The 20,502-nt window shown below is 39.4% G+C and overlaps 1 protein-coding gene across 5 annotated transcripts in view; it reads left to right on the plus strand.

The window, feature by feature from the left end:
- Nucleotides 1–20,272, plus strand: part of grid1a (glutamate receptor, ionotropic, delta 1a) — a 332,162-nt gene extending 311,890 nt beyond the window's left edge. For 4 of the 5 annotated variants that reach the window (XM_055018770.1, XM_023271458.3, XM_055018771.1 and 1 more), the window contains 5 exons: nucleotides 358–496; nucleotides 8,936–9,131; nucleotides 10,904–11,070; nucleotides 15,059–15,299; nucleotides 19,346–20,272. In XM_055018770.1, coding sequence (XP_054874745.1) covers nucleotides 358–496; nucleotides 8,936–9,131; nucleotides 10,904–11,070; nucleotides 15,059–15,299; nucleotides 19,346–19,783 — 1,181 coding nt within the window. In that variant the 3' untranslated portion in view covers nucleotides 19,784–20,272. Of the gene's footprint in view, nucleotides 1–357; nucleotides 497–8,935; nucleotides 9,132–10,903; nucleotides 11,071–15,058; nucleotides 15,534–19,345 lie in introns of all 5 variants that reach the window. The other variant, XM_055018769.1, reaches the window with a different exon arrangement.
- Nucleotides 20,273–20,502: the final 230 nt, after the last annotated feature.

Consider the following 20,502-nt stretch of genomic DNA (forward strand, 5'->3'; position numbering starts at 1 on the left):
AGTATGCAGAAAATGAATCTGAAACTATTTTGCGCAGCAGTGATTCCCGCTTCAGGTCTGACGAAGTTCATGCTTTCTTTGTCATACCAGAAAGTAACTAAATATGTTTTCCTTTAGAACTGTTGTATGAATGAAACAAGGAATCTGAATACGTCACCTTGAGCTGAGGAAAATCACAGCATGTTTTCTCACTATCACAGCAACAATCAAGTATTTGAGAATGTAACTGTCAGATCAATTGCTAATGAACCTAATCGTTACTTGCAGCCTCTAATGTGATGCCATACAACAGGTTGTAAAGGTAATGATGTGTGGCTCTTTGTGCAGTTCTTAGTCCTGTGTGTTTCCCCCCCGCAGGCAGTGACTCCATCCTGGGATCGGTGGCTTTGCGTATCGTCATGGGCAGCTGGTGGCTTTTCACCCTCATTGTGTGTTCGTCCTACACAGCCAACCTGGCCGCCTACCTCACCGTGTCACGCATGGACAATGCCGTCCGGTAAGCCACAGTATTTTTCCATTATATTGTTTGATCAAAGTAAGGAGAAACAAGTGACAAAAGCTCTCCACAAATTTTAAAAACATTAATATCTTGAGGGTTATTCAGCCTCAGTTCATCAAATGTCCCATGCCTGACCATCCTTAATTTCACAGATTTTTTTTTTTTTTTTTTTTTTTACAAGTGATGGATTTGACTGTGGTTAAAATCTGGTGTTGGAGGTAACATTAGTGAGTCACAAATTCTTAAAGAGCAGTGGGGTCTTTTTTTTTTTTTTACATTGTTTTCTTTGCACAAATCTGTGGAACAGTGTTTGAAGTGTCTTTATTTGAGTAAAAATGTAGCTAGAGTACTGAAATTTTGCAGATGCATTGATATGTGCATATCCTCCTGAGACCCCGCCTGTTCATTTATGTCCTCTGTACTGGACTTTTGTTTTTGATCTTTATCGTTTGACTCATTTGTGCTACCCTCCAAAATCCTGATGTGCATAACAGAGGACATCCTGACCATTCCGATGATATCTCATGTGATTGGGTGGTGATGTGGGGAACTTTGTTTTCATGCTGAGACAAAATGGAGACTGCAGCACAACGCAGGCCTCCTGACTACTGAGAGTTCATGTTCAGTTTAATTTAGTTCCTTAAAATTTCATTAGAAAATGGATTGACATTCTTATTTTCTTGTCAGAATATTTTGATTTCCAAGTGTTGCTGTTTTTTGGGTGTTTTTTTGTGGTAAAGTCGTTCTGTTGTCCACTACAATGGACATATTTTAGTAAAAATCTAAATTGCAAGTTGTTGTTTTAGCTCCAAAAAGGCAGGAAATCACAAAAGAAGTTCAATTTAAAGTTTTTTTTTTCTTTTGGTTCTCAGGAGGACATGGTCCTCAATGGTATAACCCGGCTTTAATGGAGTAATACAAACCAGTTATATGATGGTGCAAAATTGGTCAAAAAATGTCCATGTTTCTATCTTCTTCGATATTCTACTAACCATTAAACCTTCATTTTTCACCCTAAGAGGATGTTTTTTTTTCCTGTGATTGGCACCAATAGGAGCTTTAAAAATGCAACCTATGACTTCAGATTTGCACGTTATACTTAATAACATACACAGAAAAAAAATCTGACGAATACGAGACGGTCCAGGGTGAACTTTTTATAAAATCTGGTGAATTGATGTTTGACCCAAGAGTACTTCACCAGTTCAACAGTGCAGTCACTAGTGACCATGCAATTTTCCTTCCTTGTATAAACCTGGCGTCCACATTACCCAGAATACAATCCACAAGACTCCAGTTTTGTCTAAGATTTGGGTGTATAACAGCAGCTGATGTAACCTCGAGCTGCCAACCTCAAGCAGAGATGAATAGCAGGTCACACAGTTCTGAGAAGTTCAGGTTGTCATACTTCACACCCTTTAGATTTTTTTTTCATTATAAAACTTGTAATCTTCAGCCCCTGCCAAGCTGACACAAGTAGCATCACTTGAGGCATTAATTGGACTCCATGCAGACACAAAGAACTCTGATGTGTGGAATTTGTGGAATTCCTGTTTAAAGCTTCAGCACATCAACCTTGAATGTATGTGTGGATGTCTCCTGATATGTGTCCATTATAACAAGGTCTTCCGTGAATGGAAACACATGTAGGTGTTTTCTACACACGGTTGAGTGATTTCTTGAGGTAGCATGCATTGTATTTCACAATATTTTAACCACAGGGGCGAGTGCTGGTGGAGATTAATCTGATGTGTGCTTCCCTCATGAGCTCCACTCGGCACAGGGTGTTTCTGTAATTTTTGACCCACTGCCTAACAACTAGCCTGTCCTCAGTCCAAATGTTATTTGTCAGTGAATCCAATTTGGTGTGCTGTCCCCAAAGAATGGGCAGAGAAGCTTCTGATTGCATTGGCTCTGTCTTGTGCTGAACAAACAGCCACATGTGGACATGTGAGTCGACGGGGCGAATGCTAAGCAGCACACAGCTCACCTTGTCTGCATGAATGTGTGTGTTAGTTTGAAACTGTAATTGCAAGGATTCTAGTCTTTTACAGTACCATTTGGCACAGTTTAAGAAAGAGAAGCTGACTGCAAATGATTCCATTTTGGAGTTAATGAGGAGAGGGGAAGTATACTACGATCATTTTTTAAAGTGAAACTGTCAAAACACACATATCATCTGCTGTAGTTCGTAGTAACTCCTTTATAAAACTAGTCAGATTTTCCATTACGTTGAATTATTGTGATCATTATGTTAGAAAAGCTGAACAGATTTTAAGCAAAAGGAATGAAACACTCAATGATGAATATATATGGATAGATAGATAGATAGATAGATGGATGGATGGATGGATGGATGGATGGATGGATGGATGGATGGATGGATGGATGGATGGATGGATGGATGGATGGATGGATGGATGGATGGATGGATGGATGGATGGATAGATAGATAGATAGATAGATAGATAGATAGATAGATAGATAGATAGATAGATAGATAGATAGATAGATAGATAGATAGATAGATAGATAGATAGATAGATAGATAGATAGATGAAAGTATTTAAAACTACAATAGGAGAGAATTTGGGCTTTCATTCGTTCTCCACTGGTTTCCTGTCACTCATTAAATTTCCCAGCATGAGGCCTTTTTTGGCAAAACTGCATTCAAATTGACAATAATCAGCAATTTGCTGGTAAATGTAGTAAATCTGCACCCTCATGTGTAACTGAACCAAAGAACAGCATGGAAAATTTGGGATGGGTTGACTGATACTTTTGAGGAAACGGGTCTTTTTTTCTTTCTAAACTCGAACTAAATCTGTATATTTACTATACCAGGGATCATCTGTTTGGCAAAGTGTGGAGAAGTGATCGCTCTTTTTTAATCACAGAAGAAATATCACCTTAGATCTGACATCAAAAACAGGAGTTACTTCATTTAATGGATGAATTGGCCATTTAAAGCATCTTTTTCTTTCTTTCTCCTTTTTGTGGATCTCTACTTTGTCATTTGATGTTGTTGCAAAACACTCAATGGGTTCTACCATTTTCCACAGTCAATGTGAACTTCTGATTGACAAACATCAATTTTCCATTCCAAAATCAATGTTTGTCCAAACTAAATCCCACCTGCAATTTGCCACAACGCTCTTTTTTCTGGATTGGCTTGTAATTGTCATAAATAGGACCTGAAAATGAATAGTGCAAACATTAGGACTTTTGAGACCTTAGAAACATTTGGTGTAGTTTTTTTTTTCTTCTTTTTGCATCGTTAACACAGACAAACTTTAAGGTCACTCAGGTTTTTCGCACCATTGTACAACAAGCAGAGGTCAGACGATACGGAAAATTTCCGCAAAAATGTGGTCTTTTTTGAGACTTTATTGCAGCCCATGTCATTGTTCTGGAATACATACTATCAGTTGACTCAGAAAAGAAAGGCATCTCCGATGAGAATAGCGTCTACATTTTTTATTTGCACTGCCGAGGAGACAACAGTCCAGAGGTAGGAAAAGACGATGGGAATAAGGTCTTTCAGACACAGGCTGAAACTTAATTGTGTGAAAAGCGCTGCAAGAATGTTGGGAGCAAGAATAGAAATGCTTCTTAAAATGAGGTTCTTGCTATTCATTTATTCAGGGCAGAAAATCTGGGTTGTTAATGCCACACAAAGACAGACAGGAGACTATGGAATTACAACTGCGCTGTTACAATAGTTGATTCAAACATAGATGTAGAATGACCTTGTCGTTGATAATAGCAGGTCTGCCCCTATCACTTCACCTTGCTGTTGTTCCTCTGTGGTATTTTCTACAACAAAGCAACCAGTCCCCATCTACATGTTTATGTTTTTAGAGCAACTGTATAACCCACCTTTTCATGCATGGAATTTATTTCTGAAACTGAGCTGAAATGCTTGTCTGGACAGAAAATCTTCTCACTTGAAAATTCTGGTTCAAAATCAAAACATATAATTGTGGATTTTGCCACAGTTGTTTTGTTTGTATCTTCCTCAGTACATGCACTGTACTCATCATTTAAATCCCCTTTGCTCAACCCTGGGAACACTGTCGATAACTACATTTTTATGCAGATGACACCAGTTTTAATTATGTTTAGTGATCAAGCTTTACTAATACTTAGAGGCACTTCATAGGCTCAGAGTCTGTGCATATTTGAAACGTCATCCCCATTCCTATAGTTCGTCCTCCAACATAAATCCAATGTCCAGGCCTTGGACTCAATATGATTTGAATTATAAATATCAGATGGATTGAGATGCAGTCCAGCTCCCTTCATCTGAAAAACATTAAAAGTCAAGATGTTGTTATGATTCTTGGAGAAATGAACTTTCTTCTACTAGTGAGTTATAGACACTGGTAAACTGCCAAAGCAGGAGCAGCAGCTTGAGGTTTTACTGCCAGAGTATAATACCTTCATTTTAGATATTTTTGTATGTCTGCCTCTGCAGATTTCTAAATATGTGTGTGCATGATACGTTATTGTGGCATAACGGGAGCAGTAAACAACAGCATGGTTAGTTAAGACAATATTTGCATCTTACAAAATGTATTTAAACACTACTTGGCTTTTCTCCTTTTGTTTACTTTGTGAAAATAAGCCTTTACAAAACTCCTACGCCTGCAGACAGTTCATTTTCATTGCCGCTACACTGCGATGTAAAGCTAATCTTATGTTCTTGTGTCAGAGAGAGCAAAGTTACCATCAGATTAATTTAATGACTTATGTCCTCTGGGATGATGAATACTGATTAGATAAATCCATTTGTTGTTGTGTTTTTTGCTTTATTTTTCATTTTTTGTCCAGTTTTACATGTGAAATGCGAAATATAATCACGACTAACTGTGCAGCCAAACATTTAGTATCTTTGATTCCAACAAAAACAGCCTATTGGTCACATTTACACATGCATAATATTAATGACAGAATATATTTTTCATGCATATATTTCTGTAGGAGTGCATGACAGGGAGGGAAAGGAAATGAGAGGATGAAATCTGGTTCGTTTTGTACCTCTTTCAATCATGGTTCTGCCATTATGGGAGCCCGGCTGTACTGATCGCAAATCAAAGTGCATGTCGCAGTGCTTTGAGCAAGAAGGAAAAGCGTTTAAAAATGTGTGACAGATGTCCTCAGCACATATGCATCAGCCATTTCAAATAGTCTGAAATTAAAACTCATTACCGGTTCAGTTTCCCTGTATCTTTGATTTTAGTACGTGCCACCATCTGTCTATTGTTATTCATAATTGTTCTTCAAATAAAATGTCTTTTTCTTTTATTATGATTCTGTTCATTCCAACTGACGCATATAAATATTCACTACATTAAAGTAAGCTGTAGTACATAAAAAATCTGAATACTTTACTAAGTGCAGTAAAGCCTGTAGTTTAATCTGACAGTATAAACTGGAGATGATGAAATATCTTTTTCCCCCTTTTTCTCTCCCTCTCACTTGTTTTTTTTTTTTTTTTTTTTTACCCAACCAACCACTGCCGCACCATATAGGCTTCTAATTAAATGGTTGAATTAGCCCTGCATTGTTATCTCAAGATAAGCTTTTTGATTCTTTTACTTTGAAGACAATTGGAGAGAAGACAGTCTAAGATACACAAATATTCTGGGGTTATTCTGTTGCATTGATTTTCAAAAGGAATGTAGCATGTGCACAAGGTGGCATGTCAAGCATATCAACCCGGCTACTTGAGAAGAAGTAAGGTAATATTCTTGATAATGGCTTTTCAGATTACATTAAAAGCAGACCTGCATTATAAGGCCATTGGCATTTAGCAAATATGATACTGTACAAAATTGGCATAATCTTTACATAGAAAATACAGCTGCTGCAAAGGGCCCGTTTTCCTATTGGCTACACAGCATCTGTATAATGAGCATTTCAATCAGGGGAGGCACATTTCCAGATCGAAAGTACTGTTCATGAATACTAGAAAAGAGTTTGGTGCAGACTCTACTCGGAGTTAATGGCCAATCATTGGGATGAACCCCATAATCAGTCAGGGACGTGAAAACCCCCAACCTGGTCATCATTAGTCTGAATCAGGCTGGAGTCATGGTGCTGGTAAAGCTGGGGAAAGTGATGGTATCGACATCTGAAGCAGCAGGCAGCACACTACAGGTGCAGCTAATTTAGTTGATAAAGAGTATGCTGATTAGTGATTTGCGCCAATGTGCATTAGAGAGGGAGGTAATGTTTTAGGCCTACTGATTGGTTGGAGTAAACCAGGAGGGAGTTTAATCTTGAATTTTAAATAGAGGGGAAACTCTGTATATGAAGGGCTACAAGCCAAGAGGGTTATGTGGAGTAATGAATGAAAGTGAAGCAGAGTGCTGGTAGCAGCTTGAATTACTGTATACTACAGAGTCTTTTCTGATTCTTCTACATGTGGGTGGAGAAATATACACATATACAGTAATATCACAGATTCTCTATATTAATGATTAACAGTCAGCTTTTACAAGATAGAACTGTGTATACAATAATGGAAGACTGCCAACAGTTTAGAATGAAGCACAAAGACAACGAAGCCTGGATTTGTTGGGACATGCACATAAGCGTGATTCATTGCAGCAGAAGTTGGTGGTTTCATAGTTTCACTGTCAAGTGCATATTTTCAGAATTTATACTGCAAGTGTTTCCTAAGTCAGTGATTTGTTGCATCATATCTCCAGAGAAATAACATTTGTGATTGTGCAAGCTGACATATTGTAAGAAGTAGCAGCCTTGTTGGCAGCAAATATGTACAATGGGTTGTGCATGTGAAAAAAAGATGGAGTGAGACCATTATGCACTATTTATCATATTATATTGTAAAGCTAATGCCACAGTATGTGTCTAGTCAGGAAATCATTTCATGCCATTTTAAACAGATTAGTGGAACAAAAAATTGTCTTGCCCTCTAGTATAATGTTTAAATTGGTTACATAAATGGGCCTATACAGTATACAACAAAAGTGCAATATCACTTAAATGTCAAAAGATGCTAAATTGTATCACCTCTTAAAAATTGCATTATGTCTCAGTTAAACTGTAGGGTATTTGCTCTTGTGCAACATTAAAAATACAGACCTCACAGTAGAAACTCAATTCAAAAAAGTCAGTGAAAAGTCAGAAATTCTTTTGTGATTTGGCAGTGATAGTTTGATTGTTGTTAATCTGGAATATTCCTCTACAGTCAAATTTCTGCAGGTTGGGTCGTCTGGTCAGCCAGTGTTTTGGTATATCCACAGACATTCATGGTTCCACCTATAAATGTCATTTTTCCCAAAAAACATTTGCACTAATGCAGCCCCATCTCCTCACACTTCCACCTCCGTACTTCACTGTCAGGACTATGCATGCACTGTGGTCATCCTGACCAGGCTCACCCCACCAGAGCAGAACAAATGTATAATCTGACCAAAGAATGTGCTCCTCGCATTCATCAGGCTTCTTTTCATACATTTCAGCAAAGTTTAATCTTGGAGTTTTGTGCTGAAGAGCAAGCAAGGATATATATGTATAGATTTTTTTTTTTTTTTAAATTGGACGCTAGCTATAGAGGTTGACATTATCAACTGTCCTTCACACTCTCTGAGTTGTCACAGAAACTCCAATATCCGCTTATAACACCTGCCGAGTCTTAAGCACTTCTATTTTCAGAGGTAGATTGTGAAAGTAGCGCACTGTCTGTAATGATAATGGCAGTACCTAATATTATAACACTTTTCAAGACACTCAAAGACCCTGTACAAGGTAGGTGTAGGTCTGTAGTGTAATTTTAGGAGGACAGCCACTACAGCTCTGATTATTGGTGCTATTGCTCATTCTATACCCCCTGATTGCTGCTTCAACTGGGTTTTCACAGGGTTTTTCTTATTGTTGTTCATCAATCTTCCTGTATCTTCCTATATTCTTTCCCATCTTTGTGAAGTCTTGCAGTCAGATTTTCACATTCCCCTGGAGCCACGATACATACATGCAGATAGACATGACCTGTAAGTTCAAACTGAGAAAATTCTGGTATTCAGAGGTCACTTTATACACCTCTATTCAGTTTTGTTTCTGTAGCCACAGGTGTATCCACTTTTGTTACATTAATTTCCTACTTTAGGTCCTGTATTTTCAATATAGTCTTCCTAAAGTCTCTTTTTGACTGTTTATAAGACAAAATACTTAATGTGTCTGTTTAGAAATAATGCAATTATTTAAAGAGGTGCTAGAGTTTAAGTAGATTATACTGTTTTAATTTTCATTATAGTCGTATCTCCATCTGACAGTCATTAATGTAGTTCTTGACATGACACATGCTAACAGTAAAACTAAACCTTTCCAAGTTAGAATTGTCTTTTTTATTTTTTTTTAAATTAATCATGCTTTGCTGATTAATTCCCTAATGTGACCATCCTACAGGTCATTCCAGGATCTGTCCAAGCAGGTTGACCTGGTTTATGGGACAGTGAGGGACTCGGCTGTGTACGAGTATTTCCGGGCCAAAGGCACCAACCCTCTGGAGCAGGACAACACATTTGCTGAGCTCTGGAAGATCATCAACAAGAACAATGGCTTTGAGCACTCTGTCTCCAACCCGTCAGAGGGCATCAAGAAGGTGAGGAGTTATTTTTTGTCCTTGTAAAGAAAAAGTTGAAACACTCGTGTTACTTTTCCAGTGGAAACCAAACAAAAAACTTTTCATTTTTTTAACAGTTATTTTTGGCACTGAACAACACAATATGAGGGAAGTCAATCAAATCAATTGGTCCTTTATCTGTAGGAGTTAATTTCAGCCAGCCTTATAAAGTAAAATATGTATTCAGCTGTCTTTTTTTCACAAGAAGCACACGATTGGAGGGCTTTGTCTCCCAAAAATTAGAAATACTTGCAAAAGTAATTATAAGAAAACCATATCTTCAGCTCAGGGAGAGATTATTACTTCAAAATTTAAAGTTCAGCCTTGAGAATAATGAACTGTATTATTATTATTATTATTATTATTATTATTATTATTATTATTATTATTATTATTATTATTGGCTCTCATAAGAAACAGTTGGATTATTCCCATGACTGATTCAGAGAGGCATGTGAGTAAAGTGATATTTTTAATCTAATGCATTGTGAGATTTTTCTAATTATGTGAGACTGTGCGTGCTGCTAAATTAACATTTTGTGCATTTGGTTGCCTGTTTCCTTAACACAAACAAAAAGCAGACAAAACAATAATCCATAGTTAGACAAACTGCTGCAGAGACGAGACATATGGACTTGTCTGTACAGCTATTTGCTTTGAATGAATCTAAGCCAATTGGCAATGCACAGATACATACATCAAAGGAAAACTCTTCTCAGTTCACTCTAAAACCCATTTTATTCTTCTACTGCATGATTGCATTGCCCTTCTCTAACAAACACAGCAGAAAAACAGTTCGTTCTGAATTTAGAGTTAGAGTTTGATAGGAACATCGCCAGCATAGCTTTAATAAAGGTCAGTGAACCTGATAGTTGTGGCGCTGATGAGTTGTGAGCTAAAATATCTGTTTCATCTTTATCTGGTGCAACCTCACTCTCAGCTCTGGAAGATTTAGGTACACCACAGGGGGGAAAGTCAGAGAAATGTGTGCAAAAATAACAAAAAAGAAGTAAAAATACAGAAGGATTTTGGATAGAATTCAGCTGTGGATGCTCTACATATTCCACACGGTGTGCCCTTCAGGCTTTAGCATATGATTACATCTCTGACAATATGCTACAAGCAAAGTAATGCAAAAGTAGGTACAAAATAAATGCATAAATAAAAATAACAGTACAACAGTTTCCATCATTTTTGTGAAGAAATCCAATGTGCATGCTGTTCAGTGTTTACCCTGAGTCTCCAAAACGTTTGGGCCAATTTCTGTGCAAATATTTAGCTCTGCTGTTTGCTTTTTCACAATGAAAGAGCTTCCTCTGAACCATTCCACCAACAAAAGGCCACGGGTTCAAGTAGTACAAATTTAAGGGCAAAATGCTTCTTTTCTCATTTAACTAATCAAAATGGCAAGGGAGTGAAATAGTAATTTGTAATTGAAGAACATGACACTTGACGTCTTCAGAGAAAACAATTCAGGAAAAAATAGGCAGATTTAAGCCTTGAAATTTGTGTTAATCATTGGGATTTTTGTGTTCTCAAGTAGATAAATAACATTTTTCATCCCAAAAGGAAATTTGCATTGTATCTAGTGGTAATTTGAGCACTATCTGTCTCTACTGAGGGAAACACAGCTGGCAAAATTCTGCTTCTTATAAGTTTCTCAGCTAAACCAGTGCTTTCACAGGTCTTTATTATAACTATCATGTGTGTATGTTGCTGTTTGGGTATCATGCAAACGTTTCCGTTTCCAGGCAAAGCGAGAGTCGTATGCCTTTCTGTGGGACATGGCGGTGGTGGAGTACGCTGCTCTGACAGATGATGACTGCACGCTGACTATAGCAGGGAACAGCATGAGCACCAGAGGCTATGGCATGGCCCTGCAGCATGGCAGTCCTTACAGAGACCTCTTCTCTCAGAAGTACGTATATTAGTTTGGGGACCGATCGAGATGGGTTTTTCCGGGGCTGATACCGATGACATTTATTGGTGATCAAGAAAGGCCGATAACCGGTATTTTGAGCCGATACACATTGATGCATGAAATAGCAGAGAACCTGTCGCTCATAACTAGTCTAAGGGTGACAACAGAGGGTCCTGTTTTGTTCCTACGATGTGATGCAAGTCGATTTTCACCATACGTCGGAACGCCGGTGAAAATGTAAACAAAGCCGTTACGTGCATCATGATATCAATCAGTTTACATATTTGTACAGTTACAGTAATGAAAACAGTCATTAGCTCACACTGAAACAAAAACTCGGTAGGAAAATAGTGGGAAAAATGTCAACCAAGCCATTACGTGCATCACCATCAGGCTCACCGAGATACGTCGTTGCTGTCGATCTTCCAGCTAAAGCAGTAATAATCTTTCTATCTCAATAATGAGACCACTACACTGCTTTGTAATCACAGTTGATTTCATAGGTGCAGATGCTTTAAGTGTCTGCTTTTCATTGCTGATGATCGTCAAGACAGTCGTGCGACTTAGTCCAAGCAACCGGTCGATGTTCGTCTGTGTTTCCCCCTGTGCCAAGCATTTTATTACATCCAGTTTTACTTCCATGGAGATGGCTTTGCTGTTTTGAGGGAAAATCAAAAATGAGCGCACCCATGTGCAAGTACAGCAGGTCATAGTTAAACCAGAAAGTGCGTCTTTATTGCACAGCTGGACTTTGAGTTCAAGTTGAACTAATCTGAGAGTATAATCATCTGAATGCTCACATTGTTTGCTTCACTAAACTTTTTTTAAGCAATACGACTATGTTTTCAGATCTCAGAAATGTCTTTGCGGACTACAGCAGTATAACAGAATTAATGACCAGAGAAATGAAAATAAAACACTATAACAGTTGAAATGCATCTTAGCTTTATGCTGCAACATTGAATGATATCTAGAGTCAATAAATGTTAGACCTAGAATTTCAATACTTGCAACTAGAACATTTTTTTGAACATTTCACTGCCAGAAGAAAGTTGAGAAGCACATACTTCATATTTTCAGCACATGATATTTGCCGTTTGCTTGCACTTAATCGCTTTTACCACAGAGATATTATATTGTGCAATATTGTGCTTTAGACATTCTCAGCACAGTCTTACAATTTTAAGTCGCAGCAGCAAAGCCTCTCGTCCATGTAAAATATAAATTTCTCGACAAGCATCTGCAAAGGGAGGACTGATCACTCTGTAAACCGTAAACACAGTGTTGATGAAGGTTGTCAGATCGCTGGCAGGAAAAGAAATGGTGAATCTTTGAAAACAACTGGAGCTGTGAGGTTTCATGAGTATAAAAGTGTAAATAGGGCTTTGTCAGCTCCACGTACATACTGCGTATCTGATCCGCCTTTTCGCTCGGAATAAATGTGCAGGCTTGTGCGCGAACAAATATGTGCCATTCACTGTTGAGCAGGTTGAATAACGACTGTGTAGAGAGCTAACTGCTCCGGTGGGACAGACTGACTGTTTGCATTCAGCTGTCGTTATTCTCCTCCACAACATCCATCCATTCCTCCCTGCTCTCTCTGTGCGCTAACTAATGAGGCCGACTGTAGTATTTGATCATCTTTGCTTCCACGCTTAAACAATTTGATATGAAACTGATTACTCTTGAAGTTGTGATTGTTTTTCTTTGCCTTGTTTTCATAAAACTGGTCTTTTAGCTTTTGTTTACTATCCATCAGCATGACGTCTTACAATCCGCCGCTGTGAACTAAAAACTGCAGTGTTTAATAGCATTTTACCCTCTATGGGGCTTTAATGAGCTACAGTCAATGCTAACACAGTACATTAACAGTGCATTTTCTTTTTCATTAGTTTTAGTTCAAGAGCTACACAGTATTATTTAATTATCGTTACATGATAACAGTGTGGCAATCAGTCAGAGTGGTCACATATGGATTTCCTTTCCCCCCCTCATGTTTGCCTATACATATTATTTAATTTTCCATTCCCTCCTGTCTTTGTAATTTTACTAGTCAGCATTTAATCTGTATTCATACTGTTGAAAGATTGTCCAGTGACCTGTGTTTGAAATAACCGCTTAGTCTTTCCTGAGTGCTTTTGTCGAAGGCAGAAGGATTTATTTTGGATTCCTATATTTCACCTCACATCCAATACAGCTTCCTTAGTTCTAAATGGCAGGTGGAATGTTCCAAGTGTTTATTCTCATCTCCCACTGGCATGGCTCAAGGCTCATCAGTGATCCAAAACTCACATGAATCAAGGTGGGAATGATGGTGAAACTGTCTGGTGAGGGACATCATTGCTGCATTATACGTGACTGATAAGAGGAAAGGAGCCTTCTCTTCTATTTTGTGCCATGTGCTTGTGGAGCATTTGTTTTCTCTTTTATATATATATAGGTCTGTGCAACCCTATCCTTAGGGTGAACCAACTTTTTCTCTTTTCAAGAGAATTGCTATCCACTGAGCTGATAAGCTCTGTGACGACTTCCACTTCTTGAATTTTGATTTCTATCAAGATATTTGCCATCCACATGTCTTTGTTCCCTTGAAAGAGCTCTGCACTCCACTTTCCACTCCCTCCATGTGGAGATTGGCCACAATGTGTGACACTGGAGGCCCAATGCACAGCTGTGCTTTTGTCTGTAGAAACTCTCATTATACTTGTCATTGGTGGTTACGCTAAGGTCAAGTAGGGCACATACCTAATTGGAGTAAAGTTAGTTGCATTGTTGAGAGAGCTGTCTTGCAATCATTTTCAACTGTCTTTACTGCCTCAGATGTAGGTGAAATGGTTTCATTGACCAGTTTCAATTTCTGGACCTTGTTGATAAAATTGATGGAATTTCGGATCTTCTATAAAGTACTTTGAACCAGAAGTTCTAAGATGGTGATGAGGTGCTTTGCAGTGTCACAAGTGAACGAACCGATGCTTATCTTTTATGATAATATCCCTTTTCTGTTTATTCTATTATTTGTTGATGCATATTTAGTAATCAGGGCAAAAAAACTTTCTCTCAATGGCCCTCCCTGTTTAAATACAACTTAAAAAATAACTCTTTTACCTACAACATTGTTCAACAAATTACAACATCTTTGTACCTCTAGTCAGAAATATTTAATGTAATATATATTTCAACCAAAATTTCTCCAATTTTGTCAACAAGAAAAGAAACCAAAAGTGAGCCGAGGTATATATACTTTTCAGTTTACCAGAACCCCCGACCAATAGACCAGCACCTACTGTTTGACTCCCACCACCCACAGCAACCTACGCTGGGAGCTATCAGAACCTTAAACCACAAGGCAAGTAAGAGAAAAGGGGACACACATATAAAGAAAGCACTTAAAACCTGTGGCTACCCCAACTGGACCTTCATGAAGTCAGCAAAGAGATAACATCAAACAGAGAAGAAAAAGAAAAACAGGCATAACAACTTTGTCTTCCCATAAGTGTCTGAATTACCTGGGATTTTTTTCAAAACCCAACATCCTGATGCAGTTCAAACCACCAACACTCTTAGGCAAAAAAAAAAGGTTCACCCTAAGGATAAAACAAGCCAACACAAGATGAGCAATGTTGTATGTATATACAGTCCAATGGAGCAACAAGTGCACAAACCTATACATAGAGGAGATTAAACAACTGCATGGCACAACACATGAAAGTCTGTCAGTCCTGGCATCCCTTTCCAGACAGTTTCACCACCATTTATATCTTCAGTTATATAAGGTTGTGAAGCCTTTAGTCAGAGACAGTGGTGGGAATAAATGCTTGGAAATTCCTAACAGTCATGTTGAACTGTTAAGCCTATTGGAAAAGAGGTGAAACGTGTGCAAGACTTAGAAAGAACTGCCACTTGCCTTCGACTGAAGCCCTTAGTATTACCATGACTTGGATGACTGAGAATCTACAAAAACATTTTTATTCTTTCTTCCCCACAGGATTTTGGAGCTTCAGGAAAAAGGTGACCTCGACATCCTGAAGCAGAAATGGTGGCCAAAGAAAGGCCGCTGTGACCTGCAGAGCCACACAGATGCCCAGCCGGAGGGACGGGCGCTGCGCCTCCACAGCTTTGCTGGTGTTTTCTGCATCCTTGCTGCCGGGCTGCTGCTGGCCCTCCTGGTGGCTGCACTGGAGACGTGGTGGAACAGCAACCACTGCCGGCGAGAGCAGCCCAAAGAGGTGACCACTGACAACTCGTCGGGCCAGGGCCCAGGCCCAGGCCATCTAACCCAGAACCGGGCCATGGTGGCTACCACGGGTCCCCCTGCCCCACCAAGGCCCCGGTCGAGACCCAGACCCCCGGGCCCCCCGGTCCTGCCCAGAGATGCCACTGCCACACTCTACTTTATGGATCCAGCAGGCGCTGACGCCAGCCCCGATTTAGTAGAGCTGCAGTACACCCAGTTATAATAGGTGTGCCCCTGATGATAGTCCAGACATCATGTGATCAATCTACTCATTCCTTCTCATGTTGGGAGAGAGGTTGGGGTGCTTTGTTTGGGAGGCTTCTCTCTCGTGCTGACACATAAAAGACCATTAATTGCAAACAACCACAGTCACTGGTGCTCACGTGAGAGACCCACAGCTGAAAAGATAATAGTAAACACTAAATTGCAAATTCAAAACCACATACTGAAATTGTACTTCTGAGTCGATAAGTGCTTCAGTTGTACAATAGCTCTCTTTAGCTAATCCATTCAAGTCTTAATGTTTTAGAGCTCTGACTTTATCTTGCTGCTGTCAACTGGGCAGCCCCTCTGCATGAGGCGTCCAGACAACTAAGGCTTGACATGGATCCCTAAACTAAAGTGTGAGCAAAAGCAGACAGTAAAGAATCTGAGCCTTGACCTGCCTGTTTGACGTGACAGTCCAACAATGCTGGATGAAAACACCCATTTAAGACCCAGTCCTGTCCCGAAAACACACAGTGACTCAAACTCCACCAATTTTAGTTTTTGGTGCATGTGAGAGTTTGAGTTACTGCTGTTGATTTTCTATTTCAGTCTTTGTGTAGAACTGCTCTCATAAGAACCACATACTGCTGTCATGTGAGATTCATAGGAGACAGGCATCACTGTCATTATTTCTAGAATACGAGATGTGCTGGATGTGTTGGTGCAATCACGGTTGTGTTCTTTATTATTGTTTGCAGATCTGTCTAGAAGCTGTTTCCACCCAAAATCAATTTTTTGAGCATAAAACACTCGCGCTCTGTCGGCTTGAAATGGGACTGGGAAGGGATTATGTCAGAAACAAACAAACAAAAAACCCATAACAATGCTGGCCAGCAGCACTGAAGTATATGGAACAATGAAATAAAGCACAATATCCATACAGGCACGTTTCCAAAGCTCTGTATCCCTTACTCAATTTTTACAAAGACAGCTCAGCAACAGACCCACAAGTGGCTCAGAGCAGACATGGCAGATGCAGCAGTGCAGCTCTCTATATAATCTTTGCTTCAGCCATTCTGCTTACAGTGACAGATGAGGGTGCTTAGAAATTATTTTCAGTACACCTGCAAATATTTGCAAATGGACACATAAAACTATTGACTGTTCCGTATAGATATTGAAGGTGCAACCAAAATTGTTAATGAATCCAGCAAAAAAAAAAAGCAAATAAGAAATGACTTCCAGCAAACCTAAATTAAATCCCCCCTGTTATCAGTCAAACTTGGTATGGTCCAATAAAGCAAACAAAGCCCAAATAATCCAAAAAAATCCACAATGAAAATGACTTACAGATGGTAGGAGAGCTATCAGGTTATGATAGCAGATTATGATATTATGATCATAGGATTGGCCACAGCGATAATGAACAGCAGGACTCAGAGAACCTAATCTCATCTATACAGCACCAATTGCTTCGCCTGGATGTTGAGGGGTCGTCTCACAGCTCCATCACAGGCTGGAAGAGGCTACAAATCCAGCGGTGGCAGGTTTTCAATGAAGTCGAAAGCAGTGAAATAGTGAATTAGTTGATTAACAGTTTTGACAATAGATAGTTTTGCTCATTGATAAATTGAAATGCCAAATATTCCTTATTTCAGGCCTCAAACTCACAGTTTAAACTCAATGTCATTGGGTTTCATTTGCCTTTTATCTGCTCTCTCAGACACGACAAGCAATTTAAATGATATTATGACTTGTATAAAATTTTAACTGCCAATTTTCTCTATTTCTGATATTTTACAGACTAAAGTAATTAGTACTGTTTATTTCAATAAATCCTATAATAATGTAATAAATAAATACAGTGATTTTGACAATACAGAGAAAAGGCAGGTTTAACTCAACCTACATGCATATGCTAGAAACTTCTTAGCTACCGTTCAAGCCTGCACCAGACGAGTGATTAATACTCAAAAGATATGGGTGGAGCATCACTTTACAATGTTTTTAGGTTCACTGGCACCATGACAGCATGAACGTACAGTATGTGGGCCTTATGACGGCCATGTCAAACAAAACTCCACTGCAAGTTTGAACACATCAGTCGAATAGTTTGGCATTATGGGAAATCCACTTATTTAGAGGTTTGGACTGACAGATTTGCCCGTGAGTTCTGGTTAACAGACCTTTGGGGCAGAAGAAGAGGTGAATGGTGCAAACCTATTCTTAGTAGTGTGGTTTATAGCTGTAAACAAAGCATAGGGCCAAATTAACCCAACACTGACGAAAATAATTGCATGTGTTAGCAGTTTTCACACCATTCTCAGTAACACAGTTGTTCACCTCTTGTACTGATGATTTCAGCCTGGGAGTTTTATACCAGTCCAAACTAAGAAAGTGCTTGACACTGTCATTGAAGAGAACTTAAGCCATTGGTGCTTTCCCCTCTGAGTGTTGTACATCATATATAATGTTCAGCAAGAAAGCCAACAGCAGCATTTCCCAAAATGTCAAGCCATTCCTGTTATTATCTATGTAGTAATTAGTCGCAATTATATGTCAATGTCCGGATTCACAGGGGACCGTTTTGGTAATGTATCGTTGTCTGTGATCTCCAGCAGGTGACTAAGGATTACGGTCTGCAAAGGGTTTCTGGTCCATTGACATATAATGACATAACAATGGCTTCACCAGAAGGGAGGCGGGACATATGGACAGACAGAGAGAGAGACTGGGAGGAGGCCGAGGCTCTTGACACAGGTCAGGAGAGGCCTGGCATACTGTACTGGATGGTCATTGGCTGTGACAGGGCGAAGGGGCGGGGCATGGGGCCGGGCAGGGGCAGATTGTAGTCGCTTCATCTTGTCATCTCACCCCATGGTCTCTCCTGTTATTCGCCTTTCTATGTGGTTTTTGTCTGTCTTCGATGTGACTCGACTTAAATGGGTGCATGTTGATAGAACACAAGGCAAAATCAAGCATGGTAGCATTTGTTGGAAAATGTGCGTCTGATAAACAATCATGTGCTCTTTATTTGGCTTCTCCCTTTTACTCTCCCCATATATATGTTCCCCTCATTGAAAAATTTTTTTTTAGAAGATTCAATATCATTCAAATGTCTTCAATTAACCAGCATTAACCAATTTGTCTTCATTTGAATTTTATTGTCTCCCAAAATCTGATTCATTGGATTTGTGCGTCCATTGGAACCTGTCTTGTTAACAGTGCTTCATGCAAGAGTTACCTCCGGCAGATTTGTAGCTGCCTAATTGTGCAAAAAATTTGAACACTTCTGCATGAGGTGACATCTTCGTTAAAGTTCATCTCAGAAATGGAGACATTACCTTTTATGACACTATGGTTAAGATTTACTGTTTCAAGGTAATGTCTCTCTCAATGTTGGCTGCTTGAAAATTCTAGTAAAGTAACGTATATTTTGGTTCCTTGAACGAAGCTGAAATAAGCCAGTGTGTTATTTTAGCATCCTTCAAAGCCACGTGAACATTATCAGATGTGTTAGATTTTCTCCAAATAATGATAGAGTAGACTGCATTGCATGCACAGAAGATAGCTAGTCATGATGGTGATAATGAAAAAACCATTATAACCTGTCTTTCTCTGTCCTCTTTTCACTCTCTATCCTCATCCCATTCCTTCTTTTAACCTCTTAACCCCTTTTTGCTGTCCATTCATTTTCACTTTTATTTTTGTCACACTCCTCCCTAATTACATTCATGCTCTCCCTTCCATTAAAACCTCTCTCCTTTATGCTGGCTTCTTTTATTCCACACACACTCTTTGGCTCTGCCTTTCTTTTCCATCTATCTTTAGGACAAAGAGGTGAACCTGGAACAGGTCCACCAACGTTTGAACAGCCTCCTGGACGAGGACTTGGCCCACAAGCAGCTGCCAGGCCAGTCTATCGAGATCTCTGCCCTGGACATTGGCAGCATGCAGCCCAGCCAGTCCCTGGAGGCCTTGTCTGTTCGGGACTACCCAGCTCATCGGGGGCCGCCACCTCTATCTGTGACCACCTTCCTCCAGGAGGGTCATGGGGCAGGAAGGACACTCGGTGCAGCCACTGGCAGGACCTTGCCCCTGCCCCTCAGCAGTGCCACCATGCCCTCTATCCGCTGCAAACACAGGGCGCCCAATGGGGGGCTCTTCCGGCAGAGCCCAGTCAAGACACCCATGCCAATGTCCTACCAACCAGTGCCAGGAGGACCCATCCCAGAAGCCAGTGAGCCCAGCCACGGGACATCCATCTGAGCACGCCGAACATTCACGGACACTCGCGCTCAAACAGAATAGTGGAGAGCTAAACAGAGTGCTAACAGTGTGACGAGATATAATTAAAACACTAAAAAAAAAAAGAATTTTTATTACCAGTGATGGAGAGTCAGCGGGACGACACACGACGAGACACTGAGACTTTAATGTACATATTTGTAAGTACAAAGAGAGAGAGAAGCAACAATTAAAAGTGTATTTTGAATATTCTCAACAGTTGAGTTTAAAAAACATAAAAGTATTAAAAAAATGACTGTTTGAATGGCTTTGTAAATTTTGTTCTAAATGAATAAAGGTGACAATTCTTTGTGGTTGTTTTCTAAGTGCCAAGTTAAAAGATGTTTTCTTTCAGATCAACATTAACTGAATGTACTGTGAGAATTCATGAAAAAGACATTTCACACTTCAAACACATTGGAAGAATTGATTTGTTTCATATGAAAAAATAAAATGTATACTAAAAAAACAGCCAGATGTGTGTGTGAATACATATTTAAAATATCAGTGTCATGCTGTTAGTGTGTATCTGACTACGGGATCACTGATGAGTTTAGAACAATAGGAGGTAAACAACAGCCTGAAATGTTTCACACTTTCTGCAGATCTACAATTACAGCAATAAATGAAGGCTCATTATTATTACTTTTTATGTTGCCATGTAAAAACATCTACATCGATGAGTCAGTACTTAGAATATT

The sequence above is a fragment of the Amphiprion ocellaris genome, chromosome 16 (assembly GCF_022539595.1).
Source record: "Amphiprion ocellaris isolate individual 3 ecotype Okinawa chromosome 16, ASM2253959v1, whole genome shotgun sequence".
NCBI lineage: Eukaryota > Metazoa > Chordata > Actinopteri > Pomacentridae > Amphiprion > Amphiprion ocellaris.